This window comes from Ornithorhynchus anatinus, chromosome 3, assembly GCF_004115215.2.
Source record: "Ornithorhynchus anatinus isolate Pmale09 chromosome 3, mOrnAna1.pri.v4, whole genome shotgun sequence".
NCBI classification, from domain to species: Eukaryota; Metazoa; Chordata; class Mammalia; order Monotremata; family Ornithorhynchidae; genus Ornithorhynchus; species Ornithorhynchus anatinus.
In genome coordinates this window covers 21,879,521-21,902,790 of record NC_041730.1, presented here as the reverse complement: position 1 = coordinate 21,902,790, position 23,270 = coordinate 21,879,521, and the positions used below count along the sequence as shown (strand labels likewise).

General features: G+C 62.4%; 1 protein-coding gene across 2 annotated transcripts; it reads right to left on the bottom strand.

Annotated features, from left to right (window-relative positions):
* Positions 1-1,253: 1,253 nt before the first annotated feature.
* ARHGAP1 (Rho GTPase activating protein 1) lies at positions 1,254-21,828 on the bottom strand. Of its 2 annotated transcripts, none has more exons than XM_029060410.1 (13): positions 21,722-21,828; positions 16,068-16,255; positions 15,739-15,834; positions 10,484-10,571; positions 8,229-8,360; positions 7,865-7,951; positions 7,350-7,448; positions 7,140-7,247; positions 6,974-7,050; positions 6,501-6,578; positions 4,390-4,518; positions 3,959-4,062; positions 1,254-3,537 (listed from the first exon to the last, which is right to left on the bottom strand). In XM_029060410.1, the coding sequence occupies exons 2-13, from the start codon at positions 16,198-16,200 to the stop codon at positions 3,355-3,357; spliced, it is 1,314 nt and encodes a 437-aa protein (XP_028916243.1). In that variant the 5' UTR covers positions 16,201-16,255; positions 21,722-21,828; the 3' UTR covers positions 1,254-3,354. The 2 variants fall into 2 exon arrangements, with proteins under 2 accessions (XP_028916243.1, XP_028916245.1); XM_029060412.1 differs by lacking the exon at positions 21,722-21,828 and adding an exon at positions 18,344-18,443.
* Positions 21,829-23,270: the final 1,442 nt, after the last annotated feature.

Genomic DNA, 23,270 nt, shown 5'->3' with positions numbered 1-23,270 from the left:
GACTCCAGGGCCAAGAGCTCAGCTAAGGGGCCGGTGCTCAATACCTGTTGAACAGGTTTTCTATTCCCGAGTGGAACGGACCGGTCTGACCGGAGACGCCGTTACACAATAGTTACAACAGGGAAGTCGACGCCCGACCGATCCCAAAGCAAAGCAGTCGGCTGTCCCACGAAGCCGAGAAATGGGCTAGCTAACCCCTCCTCTTCTCCCTTTCCCTCCTGCTCTCCCTCTCCCGCAAAGAAACCCCGAATAAGCAGATCCGACGCAGAAGGGAAGGATCTGGGGTGAGATTCAAGTGGCGCCTCTGGGCCCGGAGCCCAGGTGCGAGCAGCGGATCTCTCTCCTCGTCCCAGCAAGGACCCCCGAGACCAGTCGGGGCCCCGGAGGAAGAGCTGAGGCAAGAGCCCTCGTGCTCTTCGGGCCCCCCGGGCTCCCCCCCGCCCTACGGGGCCGCGTTGAAGGCGACCGGCCGAGCAACGCCCCGGCTTTGGCGCCGGCGACCGGCCCGTTCCGTCCCCCCTCCGCCCGAGGGGAGCGAGCAAGCCGAGGCGGCCGTTACCTCCCGGTTATAATTGATGTCGAACGGCAAACGGCCGGAGCGGAACAGAGGCCGCCAAGGCAAATATTGCAAAACCGTGTTCCCGCGGCCTCCCGGCCCAGGGCGGCTTGAGAGCCGGCGAGTCACGCGGCACTTCACGCGGCACCCGGTGAGTCTGGGAAGGGAAGCGAGGAGACCGAGAGGAGGAGGGCCAGAGCGATCCCTTCCTCCCCGGCCCGGTTCTGTGAGGGTGAAGGGCCGTGCCGGACCTCCGCTCCCAAAAGCGGACTGACGGGCCGGGCGGGCGGCGAGGCCGCTTCCCAGACGATTCGGGCCCCGGTCGCCACGCTGGCCCCGTCCTCGACGCCCCCGGGACCGCGGCTGGCTGCTGCTAAAAAGAGAAGGCGGCCTCTTTGCCCTTTCCCCGCCTGGACGGGGCTGGGCTTTGCCCAGGAGGAGAGGGGACAGACAACGCTCCGATCACCTTCCGGCTCAGGGGGGTGAAAGCCCGGGCGGGAAGGGAGGGAGGTGGGGTCACGGCTCATTTCAAGCGGACAAAAGGAGAGGAAGAAGCAGCGGGCCCGGCGGACCCGGCTCGGCCTTCTCTCTCCCCACCCACGCTGCCTCCCCGGCCCCTCCGAAGCTCAGAGGTCTCACGCTCGGAATCCCCTCGCAAGACCCCCATCCCACCGGACCCTCGGAAGTCCAGCCCCCGTGGGGTTTTCCCACTTCCGTTTTTATTGAGATACAAAAAGTGCCAATGGTGAGATACACAACCGGTGCCGAGTACGAGTCGATAAACATGAGTGTGAACTTTTTTCACAGTACAAGACCCTCAGCGGTGCGGGCCAGCAGGAAGGAGGGAGGGAGGGAAGGAGGGAGGGAGGAGGGAAGGAGGGAGGCAGCCCCCAACGCTGGGGCCTCGGAGGCGTCCTCGGGATGGCCCGCCCGGCCACCCGCGCCCTGGAGAGACGGCAAGGGAAGGGTGGGAGGAGACCAAATCCAAAAAGCTTCCCCACAAACAGGGGCCGTAAGCAATAATCGGTATACAAACGGGGAGAGACGGAAAAAGGGTCCGGTGGCGCGGCTAGAGGCCGACGGGCAGCGGCTCCCGGAAAGCCCACGACTCGGAACGCGGGGGCCCGCGTCCCCCCCGGAGAGATAGGTGGGGTCCAGGCCCGCCCCGGATCCATCCCCCGAGGCGGCAGAGCCGAGCAGGGGTGCGGAGGTCACGGAAACCACTCCACGGGGGGTCAGAGAAGGCCACGACGAGAGAAAGGGGTGCAAGGCCACGGCGCCCGGCAACTCCCGCCCTGTCTCGGGCAGGGTGACGGGTGGCGTGGGGCGGGCGATTTCCCGTCAGTGTCCCGGAGGGGATGGAACCGGAAGGGGGACCGAGGAGGGAGGAATTCCGCGAAAGGCAGTCGGGGGACGAGGGAGAACGGGGGCCCCTCCGCAACGTCCGCACTCCCCACGGGGGCCACGGAGACCAGCCGGAGAGCAGAGCGGTGGCCGTGGGAGCCTCCCGGCGGGAAGGGAGGCCCCCGCTCAGGGGAGGCTCTCGGGCCTCCTAGGGCCCAAGGGCAGGTTTGGCAAGAAGGGATCTCCTCCCGGACCACCCCGCGGGCAGATCCGACCCACCAGAGTCACGGAGGCTCCACCCAGGTCCCGCCTGGAACTCGGGCCCCTCCTCACGCCTCACACACATCCGCATCCCTCCTCACTCCCCTCGGGCAGGGGGATCCTGAGCAGGGGAGGAGAGGCCAAAAACCGGGAGGCTCGAATAACTATTCACTGCCCGGACCGCGGTCCCGAAGAGGATGGAGGAGGGCGGGAGGAGAAAACCGGGGAAGGATAAAGACGACCCGTGGCCGCAGAGGCTGGGAGCACAGGTGAGAGACAGAGAGACAGGACAGAGAGAGAGGAGAGACAGACGGCCCCAGCGGGATCCCTTGGACCACCTGCCTCGGGGAGGGAATGCCGGGCTGCCCCTCCGCCCGAGGATCGAGAAGGCTTAAACCCTCCGCTGGTCCCACAGGTGAACTCGCCTCACGAGCCGCCCCCGGAGCGAGGCGGACCCGAGCGGGACCGACCGGACCGTGGGGGTGGGGAGGACAGAGCCGTCCAGACGTTCCCCACCTGCCGATCGGGGGCTTCTCGGACGGGAAGAATGGGGTGGAACTTCCAGGGAGAACAGCCTCCGTTGCAAAGCCCCTGCCCCGTCCCACCCACACGGGAACCAATCCCCGGAGATCATCATTTCCCTAGCAGGAGGGGATGACACAACCGACCCGCGGCCTCGGGCCCGTCGGGCGGCAGTGGCGTCATCCACAGTTACCAAGGAAATGGCGGGGGACGGAAGCGGGGGCGGGACGGGGAAGGGATCCCTGGCCAGGAGGAAGAAGAGGGTCGGTTTTCGGGGCAACTCTTCCACCAGGCGCCATCCCTCCCGCTTCCGAGACCGGGTCCCCGGCCCCCGGAGAGGTACTGGGGAGGCCCCTGCTCAGGAGCAGGGGTGCTATGTAATCACAGCCGGTGAGAGAAGGAACGTCAGCACGAGGAACGGCCCCCGAGGGACCAGCCGTGGAGCCCCAGGCCTCGGCCGAGCGGGTCGCCGCGGACGGGCGGGAGGAGACGCTCCTTCCCCGGGCTCCCCAAGCACCTCCCTTCCGCTGAGCTACCCACCTTGGCGGCCGCCGAGAGCACCGGGCCGGGCCCCCGGAGAGCGGGGAGCAGGGTCGGCGGGTCGGGACGGGCAGAGGGCGGGGGCGGGCGAGCCCAGAGGCACGAGGGGAAGGGGAAGGAGAGGCGACCGCTCAGGGTCCCTCCCTCGCGGGGAACAGCTCCTCCTGGTGATCCAGCAGGAACTTGGTAAAGCTGTTGATGGGGTTGATGGCCTGGAGGGTCAGCGCCACGTCCTTGGCCCACAGCAGGTTGGGGCCGAAGACTATCGCCAGGTTAGTGTTGGTCATCTTGTTCTGGTCGCTGTGGGAGGACACCTAGGGAAGGGGCAAGGAAGGACACTGAACCGCCGAGGGCCCCGAGGGGCCGCGGCAAGACAGCCGCGCTCTCCAGAGACGCCGTCCCTTCCCCGCGCCCGGCCGCAGGCCGGACGCCCCCCGGATGAACGTCAGCTCGTCGCGGGCCGGGAACGTGCCCCTTTATCGTTGGGCCGCAGTCTCCCAAGCGCTCAGTACAGTGCTCCGAGTAAATACGACCGAATGGACGAACAGACCGACGGACCGAGAGCCGCAGCCTAAAAGGCAGCGTTGCGAGCCGCGGCCCGAGGGGTCGCGGATGCTTGGAAGACCCCGGGTTCGAACCTCCTTAGGGTTTTCTCCCCCACTTCTTCGTCTGGGCAGGTCAGTGGCGCCAACCACGGGGACTAAGGCAGAGGTAGCGGGAAGAGGGGCCGCTCACCTGGGCCAGAAAGACAACGAGAAAGTGCAGCACCCGGTAGTTCTCCTTGGGCAGCGTCTGCAGGGCCTGGCGGGTCACCTCCACTCGCTGGCTCTCCTCTATGTCTACGGCACACGAGGGTTCCGGGGATGGGTCGGGGAGGAGGCGCTCAGAATGGCTTGCTTTGGGGGTCGCGCCCTTCACGGGGGCAAGAGGGACCCGCGTGTCTCTTCTCAGGTTGCCCCTTGGTGGAGCTCCCCGCCGAGGGGAGAGGAAGCTGGGGCGGAGGAGGGGGAGGAGGAGGAGAGCAAGTGGCCTCAGATGGAGGACGGCTCCGTATCTCCCTAGGTGGCGGCCCCCAGGCTCGGCTCAGAAGGGAGCCCCCGACGGGGCCGGAGCCGAGCGGGGGTGGCGGGGGCCGGGGCGAGGAGGATTCGGAGGGGGGTACTCACTGAGGAAGCCCGCGACAAAGGGGTAGAAGTTGAACGTGAGCAGGGGTTCGGGCAGTTCCCGCAGGAAGGCCTTGAGGATGACGGCGGCCAGGTGCATGGCCTCGTACTGTTCGAAGTCCACCGCCAGCCCTAGGGAGAGGGGATCGAAGAGGAAGAAGGGAGACGGGGGAGGAGAGCTGTGGCCACGGTACGGAAGCAGAGGGAGGACCTCAGGTTCCCCCTTCGCTTTGGGACGGGGGACAGGTGGCCGGGCCGCCTCCGCCGACCACCTCGCGCTCGCACATCCACGCTAACCTTGGGGGACGGGGAATCCCCCCGACCCCCGAGGCGCCTCCCGGGACGCAAACAACACAGACGCCGGCTTTATCGGTGGGCGGGGGAGGGTCTACGAGCGGGCCGGTCAGGCTGACCTCTTCCCGGGGGGGGGGGGGGGGGGCGGTCGCTACCTTTCACCCTCCGGCAACCTGCTGGAGCCCTCTCCTCACCAACCTGCTCAGGCTGGGCCCAGAGAGGAGACCGCCCCCCCCCCCGCCACGTCAATCACTGGGGCCGTGACTCTCGTCCCGCGACCTTCCCGACTCCCCCGATCGTCCCCCTCCCCCGAGGCCAGGCAGGTCCAGCTCGCGGCCCCCGGACGGCCCGCGGCCCGCCGCGAGGCTGTTGGCGGCTCGCAGACGGTCCGGCCTCTGCGGGAAAGGGGAAAGGAGGAGAATGGGGCGGGCAGAGGCCATCTCGTCCTCTCCGCCACCGGCGGCCTGGCCCCGCGCTCCTGTCTGGGGCCAAGGGGGCTGCCGCCATCCCCCGCCGGCCACGGCCCCGCCCGAGAAACCCGGAGAAGAGCGGCTGTGGCACCTCCCCCGGGCCGCGGCAGAAGAAAAGCACCAGGCTGCGGGTGGAGGAGGGGGATGGGCAGGCTCGATTATGTCTTTCCTGCCGCTGCTTTCACTGCTGCCCGGAGGAATGACCCAGAGGAGAGCGTGTACAGAGATGGAATGGGGGAGAATGTGCGTGGCACACTCGCTCGCTCGCTCTGTCATCGTCCGTGCTCAGTCCCCGTCTCACTCTTCCTGCTTCTCTCTGACTGCCCGTTTCTTGCCTTTTCCATTCCCCTAAACTTTGGCCAGCGCCAGAGTCCCCAGAGAAGCCCGGGGCAGACACGTTACACCTGGAAGAAATCAATACGGAGAGTTCTTTGCCCTAATCTCATTTTACTCCATTCGATTAGACTGTGAGCCCGTCAATGGGCAGGGGTTGTCTCTATCTGTTGCCAGATTGTACATTCCAAGCACTCAGTACAGTGCTCTGCACACAGTGAGCGCTCAATAAATACTATTCAACGAATTTAGCGACAGCGTGTTTGGGTGGCTGATGATTTTACCCAGTAACGTCCCGATAACTTTGAGCTTTTAAAAAGCGCACCCTGCATGTGAGTACATCGGCCCGGGAAGGGCCCCTCCTCGGGGATGGGTGTGGGAGCGAGCCCGGGCTAGGCGGTGGCCATTTCTTCCGCGGAACTTTCATTGAGAAGCTCCTAAGGGCAGAGCCTCTGCCTGTGCCTAGGCGTGTCCAGTTCCCTCTCCCAAACTTTAACCTAGCCCTGACCCTAGTTGTAAACTCCTCGAACCCTCAGCCTGGCCCTTACTCTAGCTGTAACCTAAACTTAAACCCTTGCCCTTATTCTAGTCGTTACCTAACCCAGCCCTTACCCTAGCTCTAACCTTAGCCTAGCCCTTACTCTAAGAGTTATCTAACCCCGACCCTAGCCTAGCCCTAACCTTAGCTCTCACCTAACTAGGCAGATGAGCCCAGACCCCTGGCCCCGGAACCCGAAGGAAAGCGGGCTGGGCCAATGGGAGGACTCGAGCCTGGATCCACCTACCGGGCTGGAAATCGTGCTTCTTCCAGCCGAGAGGTCAGGATCCTGGCTGACCAGAGGAAGGCCTGTCCCCGTTGCCCTCACCCACAGTGCCCGCGAGCTGGAGGCCTCTTACAATTCTCTGCTGGGCCACAGGACTCCCCGGTGACTGGCCGCCTCTGCTCGGCACACCTGCGGCCCAGGAGGGAAGAGGGAGGGGTCCTGCGGGGGGGAGAAGGAGGGGGACGGCACCTACCCATGTTGTATTTCTGCTGCACCTCGCGCACCACCTGGATGTTCGCCGACCTCCGGAAAATCCCCTCGGTGGCGAGAGCTGGGGACGAGAGCAGGCAGGGGAGCAGGGAGGGGGCTCTCAACAGTGGGAAGCCGCACCAACGGAACCCCCTACTCCCAAACTTCTGGTTCAGGAGCACCGCGACACGGACCCAGGCACACCTAAAGATGAACTTTGCCACGCTCCAATATCCCGGGGGCCCAGTCTCAGCCTCACTATACCCCTAGGACTCTAATGGGCCAATTTTCACGTGGGCCCTCGGAGGACCGCGGAGGGTGGCCTTGGCATCGGGGGTCTGGAGCCCCTTTGGCTGAGAACGCGGAAAGGAGATGCCGATCCCGAGGGCCGAGAGCCCGTCTCCGGCCAAGACCTCCTAAGAGACGGCTGGATCCCCCCGAGGCCCTCCCCGGCGGGCAGGCCCGCCCACCACTCACCGTGTGCCCTCAGATAGGCAATGGTCTCTCTGAGGACCACCGGGATGTGCTCGGGATCAGCGCTCTTCTCCTGGAGGCTGCGGGGAGAGGAGCGGCGGGTGAGGGGCGAGCGGTGGCCGGCGGCCCCTTCCAGGGGCCTTCCCTCACCCCGGACCGACAGACTTACTGCTGCAGCGACATGCCGAACTGCTGGTTGGGCAAGGGGGGCCGCGGAGGGGTGGGCTTGGGGGCTGTCGACGGGACCTTCTGTGTCGATTTGAGGAAGTCATCGTACCTAGGGAAGGAGTGGAACCAGGGTAGGTCAGGATCACAGGGAGGACGCAGTACCTCCAGCCCCCCGCCCTCCTCCCCCTCCCCGCCTCCTCCTCGGGCTCACTTGAGCACTTGACGAGGGATGCCCAGTTGCTCCAGCTTCACGTGCTCGCTCAGTTCGCTCAGATAGTTCACGTAGAAGATCTTCTGCCCAAACTTGAAGCTGCAGAGGAAACGAATGCGGCTCAGCGGGGAGGAGAATCAAAGAGAGAGGGAGAAGAGAAGCCGGGAGGAGGGGAGAGGAGAACAGGGAGAGGGAGTTCAGGAGAGAGGCGAGCTACGGAGGAAAAAGTAAAGGAGGGAGAGAGGCCAAGGAGGAAAGAGGAGAGGTCAAACGGAATGGAGAGAAAGGGGGAAAGACAGGGAAGGAAGGAGGGAGAGAGGGAGGAGAGCAAGGAAAGAGAAAAGGGACGGGAGAGGAGGCAGAGGCAGCAGGAGTTTTCCACTTCCCAGGTCTCTCCCAAGGTCCCATTTTCGGCTCCAAACTCGGGGTCGAGTCCCGAAACGTCGGAGCCTTCTCGGGGCCCCGGACCTACTCGGGGTCAGGGGAGCCGAGGGAGGGTGCTACCTCGGGCTCACCTAATGAGGGGCTTGAAGAGGATGAGCAGAGTTTTGATGAACATGGTGGGGTGCACGATGTACAGGGCCTTGATATTCTTCTTGTATCTGGGGAGAAGAGAGAAGGGGGAGAGAGGGCTGAGTCTAAGGTCACAGCGGTCCCCCGGAGGGTGAAAGGAAAGAGGCGGAGCCGCCGGTAATTACCCCTCCCAACCCCCCGGCCCCACACGAGGCCTCGGCAGAGACGGGGCAGGGGGAGCTCGCGCCCACCGAGGAGGCGACTCGAGCCGCCCCCTGCCCGACCCCCAGGGAGCCTCCGTCTCAGAATCCCCCACCGGGGAGGCGTCCCCCCCCCCCGCCGAGCCCCCGCCCCACCCAGGCTCACTTGCGGTCAAACTCCCGGTAGGCATCACGGAGCCAGCTGAGCGAGGGCTTGTTCTCGCTGGTCAGGCCGTGGTGCAGGTAGAGGAGGGTGTAGTCGCTTTCCACGTACTGGTCCAGGGTGTGCTTCAGGTACCTGGGGAAAGGCCCCCGTCCCAGAGCTCAGGCCTGCCTGCCCCAGCTCCCCCTGCCCCGGCAGGACCCGGCAGCCGCAGGACACGGTCTCCGGCTGGCTGAGCTCACCCAAGCCTGTGGCCAAACTCCGATCGGACGGATACGGGACAGTAATAATAATAACGGTGGGATTCGCTCAGGGCTTACCGCGTGCCAGGCACTGTACTAAGCGCTAGGATCGATACAAGCAAATCAGGTTGGACGCAGACCCGGTCCCACAGGGGACTCAGGGTCTTAATCCCCATTTGACGGGGGGACTGAAGTGACCTGCCCAAGGTCACACACAGCAGACAAGTGCTTCTGGACCCAGTTCCGCTACTTGTTTGCTAAGTGACCCTGGGCAAGTCATTTAACTTCTCTGTGCCTCAGTTCCCTCAGCTGTAAAACAGGGATTAAGGCTGTGAACCTTTGTGGGATAGGAACTGTGTCCAACACGATTATCTTGCACGGTGTTCAATATAGTCGTCGGCACATTGTAAGTGCTTAACAGATACCATTTAAAAAAAAAAAAAAGGGGTGGTGATCAGCGAAGAGCAAAGTCAAGTGGGAGTGATTTTTCTACTGAGGGGGCACCGGCCAGGCTCCCAGGTGGGAAAAGGTGCCACGGTCAGGGGAGGACGCCACAGCCAGGCTGCCGGAGACAGCTCAGCTCCCTGGCACCCTAACCGTGCCAAGGCAGGGAGAATGTGGGGACGGCACTGACCGGGGATGTTCCCCACAGCTTCTCTCGGTTGTCCAGAGTGCAGAGGCCCAGGGACACCTCTGTGAGCCTGGCTAACCTCCTCAAGTCAGGGAAATGGCGGCTCGTTCGCTCCGGGGCTCAGCGCCAGTGAGGAGTCGGTCGGGTCGGTCACGATAGCTGACTCAGTCCCAGCTGACTCCCCTCTTTCTTACCTCACCTTCTGGAATGCTGAGCAGTCCCGGGATGTTCGCTAGCTAGTCCAGAGGGCGGCGGGAATGCCTTCTAAACCTCCCGGCCAGGAGGAGCCCCCCAAGGAAAGGGCCAGAAAGAGGGGGGGGGAGGAGAAAGCACGGAGCCCTGTCGGCTGCCAGACGGGATGAGCTTGCCAAGCCAGGCGAGATCAGACCACGCCCGGCCCAGGCCTTGGAGCTCAGACTGGAGGGAGGGGCTGAGCCTCCAGAAGCACGGAGCCCGTCCCAGGGCCGAGAGAGTCGGGAGAGGAACGGCCCCGCTCAACCAAAGCCATTGGGGCTTCAGGGCCCTCGTCAAACCGGAGACACTATCACGTCCCTTCCTTTCAATGCCTTAGGCTCCTAGCATCTATCTAGGGCAGCCAGTCGGCTTATAATCACGTCGCTCGTGTGTCAAGTGACCCTGAGAAAATCGAAAAGAGGCAGGGCCTCGTCCAACTAGCTCTACCCTGGGCTCCCCAGTCTAGTCCACCCCTACCTCACTCTGCGGCCTCGGGCCACACCGGCCCCGCTCGACTTCCGGCTCCGGAGCGGGGGAGGAGTCCTCCGCACCCCCCCCTCCCCCCCCCCCCACATATCCTGGGGTGCCGGGTGCTGCGGGGCCCAGACGGTGGAGCGGGTGAATGGAAAGTGTGGAGGGCGGAGGCGTCTGTTTTTTGGTTCACTCTGACTTTCTGAGATGCCCCAAACTGAGCACTTCCCTTTTCTGGGGGCTCTGTTTCCTCACTGCTACAATGAGAAGAAGAATCCCCGCTCCTGCCGTGCCTTGCCACGGTAAAGAGGAGGGGAACAGTAATCACATCAGCGAGGATGTCTGAGTGCTTCGGGGAGAGCCTGAGGAGACAATCACACACCAGGCAGATGTGGACTGAGAGTCGGCCACATCAATAACACCCGACGAGGGACGTCTCTTGTCTGAGTCCCAGATGATTCCGCAGAAACCTCCTAAGATGACCGGGGCACGTCGGAAGACACCTCCCCCAGTGCACTGGCTTCTCCCTTGGGGGTGGGGGGGCAGCCTGGGAACCCGCTCAGGTGAGTCGAGGGCACCCGTGCAACAGTCTAGAGAAGAGCCAGCCCAGGTTTTGCCCCGGGCGGATTACGCATCCCCCTTTCTCTCTCCCCACCCCACCACTGCAAGGCCCCACTCACCCCAAGAGTTTGACGTGATCCAACTGGTGGTTGGGAGGCATTCGACAGGCGCTGAACACAATGATCTTCCGTCCATACTTGTCGTCCCCTGGGGAGAGGCACACGGAGACCCAGAGAGAGACACACGGTCAGAAGCACAGGGAGACACACAGACAAGGACAGAGGGATCGAGAAGAACAGAAACGGGCCGGTGAAAGGCGAGGAGGACACGGGGAAGACTCGGGGAGGAGAGTGAAGGTTGGGTGTGAGAGAGGCTCTAGCAGCACTGTGGGTGGGGGACAGGAATCCAGATCCCCCAAGCGGGACCCGGAACTGGCGCCAGCCGGCAGAGAGGCGAGTAGGGGACGGTGCCGGGGCCACAGCCTGCACCCTGCCTCCGGTCGAGACGGAGATTCGCCGAGAAACCGACGGGCTGCACAGACAGCCGGTGGGACGGTTCTCTAATGGAGGATGGTAAGAAGTGCTCTCCTGAGTCAGTCCAAACATCCACCCGGCTCCCCCGGCTCACGGTCTGCCTCCACCTGGAGCTCTCGAGAAAGCTCGAAGGGACGGCGGGATGGTTGCCCGTGCCCACGGCCACCTTCCGAGGCAGGGGTGGGTGGACCACCTTACGTCCCCAACATCTGTCTCCAACAGCCCACCCGGGGCTGAAAGTCCATGAATCATTTAAATTCCTTTTGAGCTAACAGCCGACCTTTCCGGCTCACATCCCTAACTCTTCCCCCCAATCACCCACTGCGGACCTTCTCGCGGAAGCGATCCAAACCCGTCTTGGACCTGCAGAACCTTTCTTCTGCCCGGTTTCCTGAAAGAACTTAGTAGAGTGCTCTGCACACAGTAAGCGCTCAATAAATACGATTGAATAATGAATGAAGAACGAGTGCCAGTGGCCTCCACGTTGGGCGACGGCTTGAGCCGACCTCACCCCTTGGGAACGTCCTGAACCCGGTGGCCTGAGATCTTCTCCTCTAGGCAGGGAATGTGTCTACCAACTTCGTTGAATTGTACTCGCCCAAGCACTTAGTACTCTGCACACAGTAAGCGCTCAATAAATTCCATCGATGGATTACAGTTCTGGGTTCATCCCGTCCGTGCCCTTTGTGACTCTGAACTTGAGCCTTATGCCCGCTCTCCATCTGTCTTTCCAGCCCTTGTCTTCCCTGCCCTTCGCATCGAGGCCAGGATCCAGTGGGGCCTTCCCCACCCTCGGGCCAGCGGCCCTCTCGACCTCCTCTCTGACTGGGTGACCTCCAGGTCCTTCCTCTTCCTCCACCTCTAGACTGTGAGCTCGCCCTGGGTGGGGGACGTGTCTGCCGACGCTCCCAAGAGCTTAGTACCGTGCTCCGGATACAGCAAGTGCTCAATAAGTTCCAGCGATTGATGGATTCCCCGTGGGCAGAGCCCGCTGCCCCTGCGAGACCACTCTGACCTTGAGATTCCTCAGGTTTCATCAGTTGGCAGAGACCCGGTGGCTGCAGAGCCCCACTGAGGCTCTCCGTTGAGTTGGCACAGCCAGCCCAGGAAGGGAAGAAGCCAAGGAGTGGCAAGGAAGGGCGTTGAGGGAGCTCTGCGGGCACACACACACGCACGAGTGTGTACATTCGTCTTGAAAAGTTGATAGGTCGAGGCTTACTCTGACCGTTGTTTCAGGGGACAGTGCGATGAAGGACTGGACAAACGGGTGAAACTTGGTTATGGATGAAGCCATTAAGAAATAATATATTTTAAGGGAATGCAAAGCAAGAGGTGCCTGTGTCTGTCAAACTCTCTGAACCAACACCAGGGCGATTCCTCCCTTTCTCCTCCATGTCTCTACAGAAGATTCATTCTCTTCCTCCACTGCATTTGCGCACTTAGTCTCCTTGGCCCTCTACGTGGTGATACTTCAGGGGGGCTCTGTACCTCTCCGTGAGTTCCCCCGGTCCTCCCACCTAACCAAAAAGCCCTCGGGGGCAAGCTCACGTCTCGTCGTTCCTTCTGCAATTCCTCCCGGTCCCTAGATCGGTGCTCTGCACTGAATTCCCTCAATGCATCCAATCAGTCATCCTTCGATTTGAGGGTTATGCTCCCGGTGAACCTCGCGGTAAGGTACCACTCACGTTAGGAGACGCTGTCCTTCCCCGAGGTCGCGCACACGTGCGCACACATCTGTTTCTACGGCACATTACGTCCCATCCAGACACTGGCGTGTCGTCACGAGAACGTAACCCTAACTGTAAGCCCGTTGCTGGGCAGGGATTGTCTGTATCTGCTGCCGAACTGTACTTTCCAAGCTCTTAGTACAGGGATCTGCACACAGTAAGCGCTCAATAAATACGACCGAATGAATGACTGTACTCCCTGACACACATTTTGGGAGAACGGGGGGCACACACTGTTGACGGACTGGCCCCTCGGATCCCCCAGCTAATTAAAGGGCAAGAGGATGTCCCCCGCCTCCCCCCGTCGGGACGAGTCAAGGCCCCGGGAGACCCAGCGGAGCCGAGGAAGCGGCTCTGCGGAGGACGGGGACTGTCTGCGGAGACCCAGAAGGGAACACACCAGGCTGAGGTCTTTGCATTCTCCAGATGCCAATCCGAACCTCCTTCCGAGACAGGAGGGAGAGAGCCCTTCAGGGGGGTGCCGGAGGGGCAGACTCGTCACCCCAAGACCCCTGATCATTGGGACTAGGGAGGGATGGGAGGGGGGTCAGGCACGGGGTGGGCGGGGAAGGATCCTCACCGACCCATCCCCAGGTGCCCCGGTCCACTTCGTGGGCACCACTGCCTCGGCCAGAGAGGCGGACCCTGCTGCCATTCTCTCCATAGGGCCCAAGGTCCAGGATCCCGGCCTGGGGGTCTGGAAGTCCTCCTCCCGGGGGGCCCGGAGCCTCCAGTCACCCGCCGGGGCCCGGGACTAGGGCCTCCTCTGGGGTGTGTCCCCCGAAACGGGATCCAGCCAGGGCATTCCCGCTGTCGGCCTCCGGGTTTCTGAGGAGGGCTGCCGCCTTACAAATTCCCCCAAAGTCTCGTTCGGATCCCTCACTTCTGCCTACTGCCTGTGGCTGGTCGGTGTCGGGAGCGAAGAGGGAGTGTATTCACTGTGCCTCTGGGATTCACTTCCCGCACGGCCACTCTTCTGAGGGGTTTTTTAAATTTTTTAAAGGTGTCCGTCAAGCGCTTACTGTGGGCCAGGCACCGTTCTAAGCGCTGGGCTAGATACAAGCCAAACCAGCTGAGTCGCGGCTCCACCGGTGCCCCGCTCTGGAGCAGAGGGGTCCGGCTTGCCCAGAGCCGTCCAAAAAGCCACCGCCGCTCCCCACGGCAGGGCCGCGATCCCGCCGGCCCCTCCCGATCAGCGGCACCCCGAGGTGGTGGCCCGAACTCGCTAAAGCAGCAAAAGACCATGCAGCCCAGAGGGCCGGGAAGCACGCCTTCCTGACGAGGCCCCCTCAGGCTCACCACAGCGGGAGGAACAGAAACAAGTGGCAGTTCCATTTCTGAGTCTCCCGGCCCACCTCGGGGTCACCCGGGAACCCCGAGTCTCCACCCTGGCCGCGCCTCTCCCCATCGGTCGGGCCACACGGAGCCAGGCCGACGTCAAGACGGGATCTCTGACAATCTCTATCCTATTCAGTACTACTACTAATAATATTAATGATGATGATGGTATTTATTCAGCACTCATTATGCGTCAAGCACCGTCCTCAGCGCTGGACCAGTTACAGGCTGATCGGGTTGGACGCAGTCCCCGACCCACAGACTTAAGCCCCATTTTACAGATGAGGGAACTGAGGCACGGGGAAGTGAAGTGATTGCCCAAGGTCACGTGTAGACAAGTAGCGACGCTGGGATTCGAACCCGGGTCCTTCTGACTCCCGGGCCCGTGCCCTATTCACTAGGCCACACCGCTTCTCTATTTCTCCCTCCACCGCAGCAGCCGGCCTGGACAGAAGTCATTCTCCAAAATGGACACAGAGAAGATTTCAGGATCCTTCAGAATTTCAGAAGAACCTTGAGGAGAAGGAGCACCTTTCTCGTTCCGCCCCGGACTGAGGCCCGGCTAGGGGAAGCTCCGGATGCCGCCTACCCGCGGCCTCCACGGCCCCGCTGACCTCGGCACTCCGGGGACCCACACCAAATCGCCGATCCCATCTGCAATCCCGGCCCCTGCCAGGCCCACTTCCCCCGGTAGTCGTTAAGCGCTTACTCTGTGCGGAGCACCGTTCTAAGCGCTGGGGTAGATACGGGTGACTCCTGTCCCCGGCTAGGACACGTCCTCCCGCTCTGGGCCGCTGGAAATGGAGTCCCGCCCCGCTCCTCTCGGGGGTCCCTCGATTTCCACGATGCTGCCATACCCCACTCCCTCGGTGTCACCCTCACGCCCGGGCAGGTCCCCGGTGAGTTTCTGGAACGGACCGTGGACCCGCCTGCCCCTCCTAAACTCGCTTCCCCGACATCCTCTATCGTTTTGAGATTTTTCCCAAGGCCTTTAGGATGCAGCTGGGAATTGCTGAAAAGAGCTAAATCTGCGTCTTGTGACCGTGAGCCCCTTAAGGAACGGGGCCAGGGTTTCCCCAGGGAAAGCCTGACGCGGGAGCCCTCCCGGAGGCCCCCGGGCCGAGCGGGGCCCGTTGCCCGGACGTCCGTGCGGCCCCAGGGGCGTTCCCCAGGAGGAACCGGTGCAGGGAAGCTGGCGAGGGGACAGACGCAAACCAAACCACATACCCGGCAGCATCGGGAAGGGGGAACGGTGAGAAGCAGCGTGGCCTAACGGAAAGAGCACGGGCCTGGGAGTCAGGAGGACCGAGGTTCCAACCCCAGCTCGGCCACTCGTCTGCTGGGTGAGTTGGGGCAAGTCGCTTGACTTCTCTGAGCCTCAGTGACCTCATCTGGAAAATGGGGATTAAGCCTGTGAGCCCCATGTGGAATATGGATTTGTGTCTAACCTAAGCTGGTGTCTCCCCCGGCGCTTAGTACAGTGCTTGGCACACGGTAAGTACTTAACAAATACCGCTGTTTTTTAAAAAGCAACCAAAACACAAGTCGGGATTTGGGAGGGATGCCGTATCCGGGAGAGGCTTGGATGTGGCTAGAAGGAGTGGGTGGTCCGTCAAGCGCTCACAATAGGGCAGCGGGCCTTTTAGGGATCCCCAGAGTGAGGAAGGAAGACCACCCCCCTCTCCTCGCCCCGCCCCCTCACACTCTGCCCAAGCGGCTGGCTCCCTCGGGGTCGCGGGCTGGCTGAGGAGCGGCCGGGCCCGACGGGTCATTCACCTGCCACTTCCACGATCTGGTGCCGGGCAATGTCGTAATAGGGGTCGTCCCATTTCAGGTGAGTGACAGGGTCCGGGGAGCTGCTCTTCGAGTCATCTGGGAAACGGACAAACGCAGCAGCAGCATCACTGCCCGGCCCACCGGCCGGCCCATCACCGTCGGTGAACCCCCACCCTCCTCAGCTCTCTCGGGGGCTCCCCGGGACAGCGTCGGCAGCCCCAAATGGTAGACGACCCCCCCCCCGACCCCACCCCGGATCCCTCTTGGGTCCCGGACCGCCGTCCCCGCTCGAAGCCGTAGCCCCGCTCTCCCAGCCCGACGGCGCCCACCTGACTTGGAGAAGTCGGGCAGCTCGTCCGAGGGCCAGTCCTTCTCGTCGATGGAGGCCAGCTTCAGCTGGTTCAGGGCCTGACTGGGATCTTCAAACGTCAGCTCGTCCTGTAGGTCCGACAGCGGATCCATGGCCCCGCGGCGGCCTGATTCACACAGTCGCCCGCGACGGCGCCCGCCCGATAAACTGGTGATGGGGAGGAGAGGCGGGGAGGGTCCCGGTCAATGAAGCCGTCCACCTTGGGCCCCCCGTTCCTCAGAGGGAGGTCCCTGGGGCCTCCCACCGATCGGAGATCTTGCCAAGGAGGCAGCCGGGGACGAGGGCGGCACCCAACGCCACGAGTCCCGCCGACCCTCCAGCCGGCGGCGGGCAGGGCCGGGCCGGGCTCCGAGCCGCCCCCCTTCCAGAGCCAGGCGCGCGGACGACGCAGAAGGAGGGGGAGTCCGGGAAAAGAGGGCTGAATCGGGAAAGGCCTCCTGGAGGAGAGGTGACCTTAACGAGGAGCGTAGCGGTCTGGCACATAAGGCGGGGGGACGGAGGATACGGGAAAGGGGGCTGGTGGTGAGGTAAAGGAGGTTTAGGCAGAGCGAGTAAGAAGCGTGCGGGTTGGGACGCAGGAGATCAGTGAGACGAGGCAAGGGGGGACGGGCCGAGCGAGTGCTTCAAAGCCGACGGTGAGGGGTTTCTGTTTGACGTGGAGGTGGACGGGACGCCGCTCGGGGTCCCTGAGGACCGGGGAGACGTGGACCGAACGGTCCTGTAGAAAAGCGATCCCGGCAGCGACTCCGGGGAGAGGAGCCGCAGCCCCGCGGAGAGAGGCCGGGACGGCGGAAGACGGCGGACCGTCTCGTCACCTTGGAAAACGAGGCCAGGCTGGGATAAGACGGGAAGGAAAGGGTAACGGAGGGGTCAGAAGGGCCGAAACGTGGGAGAGGGGCGGTGGAGAGCGGCCCCGCGGCGGCAAGACAGGCCCGCCCCGAGAGCCGGGGGAGCCGAAGACCAGAACCGGGAAGTCGCTCCGCTCTGCTCCGCTGGCTCGGGGCCGGGTCTCCGGGCGGGCCTGGACCCCAGGGAGGGGCCAGGTGGGCCGGAGCCTCGGGCTCCTCGCTCGGCCTCTCCTACTGTGGGCCCCTGCAACTCTCCCCCTTCCTCTCCATCTCCCCGCCCGGGACGTGGCCGGCGGGGAGGGAAGGTGTCGGGGGCGGGGGGGGTCCCGGAACGGCCCCTCGGCCCTCCGAGGGCCCGCCCCGCCCCAGACGCCGCGGGGAGCCCGGGCGCGCATTCCTGGAGCCCGAGAGGGACATATATGGTCAGAGGATCGGCAGGGCAGGAAAGGAGCTCGGCAACACCCCCGGAGGGGCCGGGCGGGAGGCGGGGTTGGGGGGGGGACCGGCCGACCGGGGTCCGGACCCCGCGACTCCTCTGGGCCATGAGCTAATGCGACAGCCACGCAGCCGCCACCGCCAAGGAGAACTTCGGATGGCGAATCGCCTCCGCGCCTAGCGACGCCCGCTCCGTTGCCACGGCAACCCCCCCTCCCGAGGCACCATCTAAAGCCCTGCCCGGCTCCGGTCCCGTTTCCGGGGAAGTTCGGAGCCCAAGCTCCCTATCGGGGAAACGCTCCGCCGCCCCCTATCCCGCCTCCGACCAGAAACACGACTTCTTAGCTTTATCTCCCCCAGGGAGCTGGGGAATCTGTCCAGAGAACGGGCGCCGCCCCCCTCCGCTTCCTCTCCCCGGCGTCATCGTTCCCGAAACCCTGCGCCCTCCCAGTCCCAGGGGCCACCGGCCTCTCCTGAGAGGCTGCCCTCCTGTTTCAAGGCCCCGGGCCTCCGTTCCTGTGGCCGCGACCCAGGAGGCTGAGGGAGCTGCTAACTAAGCTGGTCTCCGGAAGGCCGGGCCCGACGCACTTTTCTCCGGGGTTCTCTCTTCCCCTGCCTTCCCTCGCTCGGCCTCCCAAGGCCCGCCCCTGGCTTTCGAGGGGTCCCGCCGTCCGGGGCCAGGAGGCCGGCAGGCAAGAAGAGGGGTTGAGGAGAAAGAACCGAGAGCGGCTCTGGGGGGAGGAGCCGGGGGAGGGGGACCCTCCGAAACCAAAAAAAGGCCCAGGCTGGAGCTCCACCTCTTCGTTACGGCTCCGATTCTCGAAACGGTCAACTTCCTTCCCGGACGACCTCCCCACGATCCGATGATCCCCTCTCGCCGGCCAGAACCAATTACGCCGGCCACTCTCACCCTGTCCTCCTAGAACAACAACGGCCGTCGTCGAGCGCTTACCACGTTCGAGGCGCTGTACTAGATACCGACGAATCAAGCCGGACGCCGTCCCCGCCCTATGAGCCGGACACGGTCCCTGTCCCGCGAGGGGCCCGCGGGGAGGGGGTAACTGAGGCACGGGGGAAGTGAAGTGAGTCGGCCAAGGTCACCCAGCGGGCAAGTGGTGGAGCCGGGATTAGAACCCGGCTCCTTTCCCGGACACGCTCTGCCCTCCTTCCTTCCTCCGGTTTTCTCGCCTTATCTGTCTCCGCTTCTCTCTCTCCCCCGCACGCAGACGCTCCGTGGCGCAGCTGCCGTCCCCTCCCTACCCTCGGGATCCCTTCTCATTCCACAGGAGGGAGGGAAGGAAAGAGACGGAGGACAGACCCAGGGTGCCCGAGGCCAGAACACCGCAGCTCCGGAGACGTCCACTCGACTCCGCGGTGATCGTTTCAGCTCACTCCGCCCCCCTCTAAAATGGGGATAAAACCGCAATACCCCTTAGCTGGGGCCTGACTGATGGGGTCCCCGGCTCCCGCGGGTTCGCTCCGGCTTCGTATTTGTCACGGAACCTCCGTGCGCCGTTAATCCGAGTAAAATCAAGTCTCCTTCCCAACAATCCGAATGACTGACGATCCCCGTCGAGTTTTACACGGCAACACCTTACGTCACACAAAAACGTTCAAAAGTGGCCCGGAGTTACCGGTTTAGAAAAGGCCTCGCGTTAGGGCCGGATTGAGTATCAGTTCTTTTGGAGTCTGCGGTGGCCTAGTGTGGTTTTTCGAGCGTCAGTCTCCACCCAGGAAGCCAAGGGGGCCAGATGTCTCCACCCTCTCTCTCTCTCGCTTGCTCCTGGAGCAAACGTAATAGTAATTCTGGTATTTAAGTGCTTCCTATGTGCCGGGCACTGTACTAAGCGCTGGAGTGGATACAAGCAAATCGGGCTGGACACAGTCCCCGTCCCACGTAGGGCTCACAGTCTCAATCCCCATTTTACCGATAACGGAGGCCCGGCGAAGTGAAGTGACTCATCCAAGGTCACACAGCAGACAAGGGGCAGAGCTGGGTTTAGAACCCACGACCTTCTGGCTCCCACAACCGGGCCCCAGTCACCGGTCGGTGCTGCTTCTCACCTCCCAGGCTCCGGGAGCGTCAATCCCGCTGCCCTGACGGTCAGGGGCCGGGCTTCCTCCCCAGCCATCTTTTGATCCGTTGTTACGCACTCCCATTGGAGAAGCGGCGCCGCGGCTTAGGGCTACGGCACCGGCCTGGGAGTCAGAGGGTCATGGGTTCTAATTCCGCCTCCTCCACGTCGGCTGTGTGACTTTGGGTATGTCCTTTCTGGGCCTCGATCCCCTCCATCTGTAAAACGGGGGATTTGAACCCGGGGAGGGGCGGGGACGGTGTCCAACCTGCCTACCTTGTATTCACCCCGGCGCTCAGAGCAGTGCTCGGCGCAGAGTAAGTGCTTAACGAACACTTAGAGAAGCAGCGTGGCGCAGTGGAAAGAGCCCGAGCTTGGGAGTCAGAGGTCATGGGTTCGAATCCCGGCTCTACCACTTGTCAGCTGTGGGACTGTGGGCACGTCACTTCACTTCTCTGGGCCTCAGTGACCTCATCTGTAAAATGGGGGTGAAGACTGTGAGCCTCACGTGGGACAACTTGATGACCCCGTATCTCCCCCAGCGCTCAGAACAGTGCTCTGCACCTAGTAAGCGCTTAACAAATACCAACATTATTATTGACAAACCCCATCACAATAATAACAATCATTACCTTGTATCTACCGCAGAACATAGAACAAGCAGCTCAGCCGCTTGTCAGCCGGGTGACTTTGGGCAAGTCACTTGACTTCTCTGGGCCTCGGTTCCCTCATTTGGAAAATGGGGATGAAGACCGTGAGCCTCACGTGGGCCAACCTGATCACCTTGAATCTACCCAGCGCTTAGAACAGTCCTTTGCGCATAGTAAGCACTTAACGAATGCAAAAAAAAAAACCCAAACCCATAATAAAGTGCTTAAGGAGTACCATAATTCTTCTTTTTCTTATTATTATCACTAATAAGGTCGGGCCCGGTCGGCCAGGCCAGGTGGGCCTGTGAGGGCCCGGAAGGGCGGTTCCCCGGGCCGGCTCCCTCCGGCCCGTCATCGCGAGGTGGGATTAGAACCCATAACCTTCCGCCTCCCGGCCCCGGCCCGGGGGGTGGAAGGTCCCGGGGGAGGAAGTCGCACGGGAGGGGAGAGGTCATGGGGTCACCGGGGGTCACCCCAATGCGGGGGGAGGAGGGGAAGTCACTTGACTTCTCTGTGCCTCAGTGACCTCATCTGTCAAATGGGGATGAAGATCGTGAGCCCCACGGGGGGACCACCTGACTACTCTGCATCCTCCCCAGCGCTTAGAACACTGCTTTGCACATAGTAAGCGCTTAACATATGCCATCATTATTATTATTATTACAAAGACCGTGAGCCCCAGGGGGGGACAACCTGATGATCTTGTATCCTCCCCAGCGCTTGGAACAGTGCTTTGCACATAGTAAGCACTTAACATACGCCACCATTAGCATTATTATGAAGCCCGTGAGCCCCACGGGGGCCCACCTGATTACTCGGTATCCTCCCCAGCGCTTAGAACAGCGCTTGGCACATAGTAAGCGCTTAACACATGCCATCATTAGCATTATTATGAAGACCGTGAGCCCCAGGGGGGTCAACCTGCTCGCCCTGTATCCTCCCCAGCGCTTAGAACAGCGCTTGGCACATAGTAAGCGCTTATCACAGGCCATCATTATTATTATTATCAAGACTGTGCGACCCAGGGGGGCCAACCTGCTCGCCCTGTATCCTCCCCAGCGCTTAGAACAGCGCTTGGCACGTAGTAAGCGCTTAACACAGGCCATCATTAGCATTATTATGAAGATTGTGCGACCCAGGGGGGTCAACCTGCTCGCCCTGTATTCTCCCCAGCGCTTGGCACATAGTAAGCGCTTAACACAGGCCATCATTACCATTATTATCAAGACCGTGAGCCCCGGGGGGTCAACCTGATGACCTCGTACCCTCTCCAGCGCTTAGAACAGCGCTTGGCACGTAGTAAGCGCTTAACACAGGCCATCATTAGCATTATTATGAAGATTGTGCGACCCAGGGGGGTCAACCTGCTCGCCCTGTATCCTCCCCAGCGCTTGGCACATAGTAAGCGCTTAACACAGGCCATCATTACCATTATTATCAAGACCGTGAGGCCCAGGGGGGTCAACCTGATGACCTCGTACCCTCCCCAGCGCTTAGAACAGCGCTTGGCACATAGTAAGCGCTTAACACAAGCCATCATTATTATTATTCAGGGGGAGGGGAGCCTCTCCCGTCCCTCCCCGCCCTTCCCTTCTTCTCCTGCACCTTGGCCGCGGCGGCCGGTCGTTGCTCCTGCTCCCGCGGCTGCTGCTTCTTCTCCTCTTCTTCTTCTTCTTCTTCTTCCTCCTCCTGCTGCTGCCGCCTCCCGGCTCCGCCCCGCCCCCCGCTTCCGCCAGCTTGGCCTGGGCGGGCTTCGGGCCTCGTTGCCAGGACCCAACATGGCCGCCCCGGAAGTCCCGCCCCCGACGGCGGCCTTCACTTCCGGCCGCTCCGGTCCGTCCCCCTAACCGCTCCGGCCGGGCCCCCTCCGTTCGCGCCGTTCCGCTCCTCGTCCTCCTCCGTCCCTCCGGGGCCGCGGCCCGGGGGTCGGGGGCTTCTCCGGGGTCGCCGCTCCGCCTTCCGTCCGGGGAGGTTTTCCGGGGTGGGGGTCCGGAAGGGGCGGGCCCGTGTTGTTGGGGGCGCGGGGGCCGGGGGGAACGGAGGGCCGCCGGGGTCCCTTCCGGCGGCGCCGCCCCACCCCCCCCACCCCTCCCTCTCTGCACCGCGCAGGCGCCGAGGCCTCGGAGCCTCCAGGGGCCCAGCACTGCGCTAAGCGCTGGGCAAGTGCAGGCCGCCGTCGCCCACGCAGTCATTCCTTCCTTCACTTCCATTTATCGAGCGCTTCCAGCGTGCGGAGCACTGCGCTGAGCGATGCACAATCCTTCATTCCGTCGTACTGAGCGCTTACTGTGCGCCGAGCGCTGCGAAAGGACCACACAGCGATAGAAAGGACAAATCATTCATTCCGTCGTATTGACGGAGCTTCTCACTGTGTGCAGAGCACTGCGCTGAACGCTTGGAAAAGACCATAGAGCAATAGAAAGCCATTCCGTCGTAGTGACGGAGCACTTACTGTGTGCAGAGCACTGCGCTGAGCGCTGCGAAAGGACCGCACAGCGATATGAGGAGCAGCGTGGCTCCGTGGAAAGAGCCCGGGCTTGGGAGTCAGACGTCATGGGTTCGAATCCCGACTCTGCCGCTCGCCAGCTGGGTGACTTTGGGCAAGCCACTCTACTTCTCTGTGCCTCCGTTCCCTCATCTGGAAAATGGGGATTAAAACTGTGAGCCCCACAGGGCCAATCTGATCACCTTGTATCCCCCCCCCAGCGCTTAGAACAGTGCTTTGCACATAGCGCTTAACAAATATCACCCTTATTAGAGAAGCAGTGTGGCTCAGTGGAAAGATCCCGGGCTTGGGTGTAGAGGTCATGGGTTCGAATCGCGGCTCTGCCACTTGTCAGCTGGGTGACTGCGCGCAAGTCACTTCACTTCCCTGTGCCTCAGTTCCCTCATCTGGAAAATGGGGATTAAGACCGTGAGCCTCACGTGGGACAACCTGATTACCCTGTATCTACCCCAGCGCTTAGAATAGTGCTCTGCACATAGTAAGCGCTTAAAAAATACCAGTATTATTATTAGAAAGACAATCCTTCATTCCGTCATATTGAGCACTTACTGTGTGCAGAACACTGTGCTGAGCGCTTGGAAAGGACCATAGAGCGATAGAAAGACGATCATTCATTCCATGGTATTGATTGGACATTAACTGTGTGCA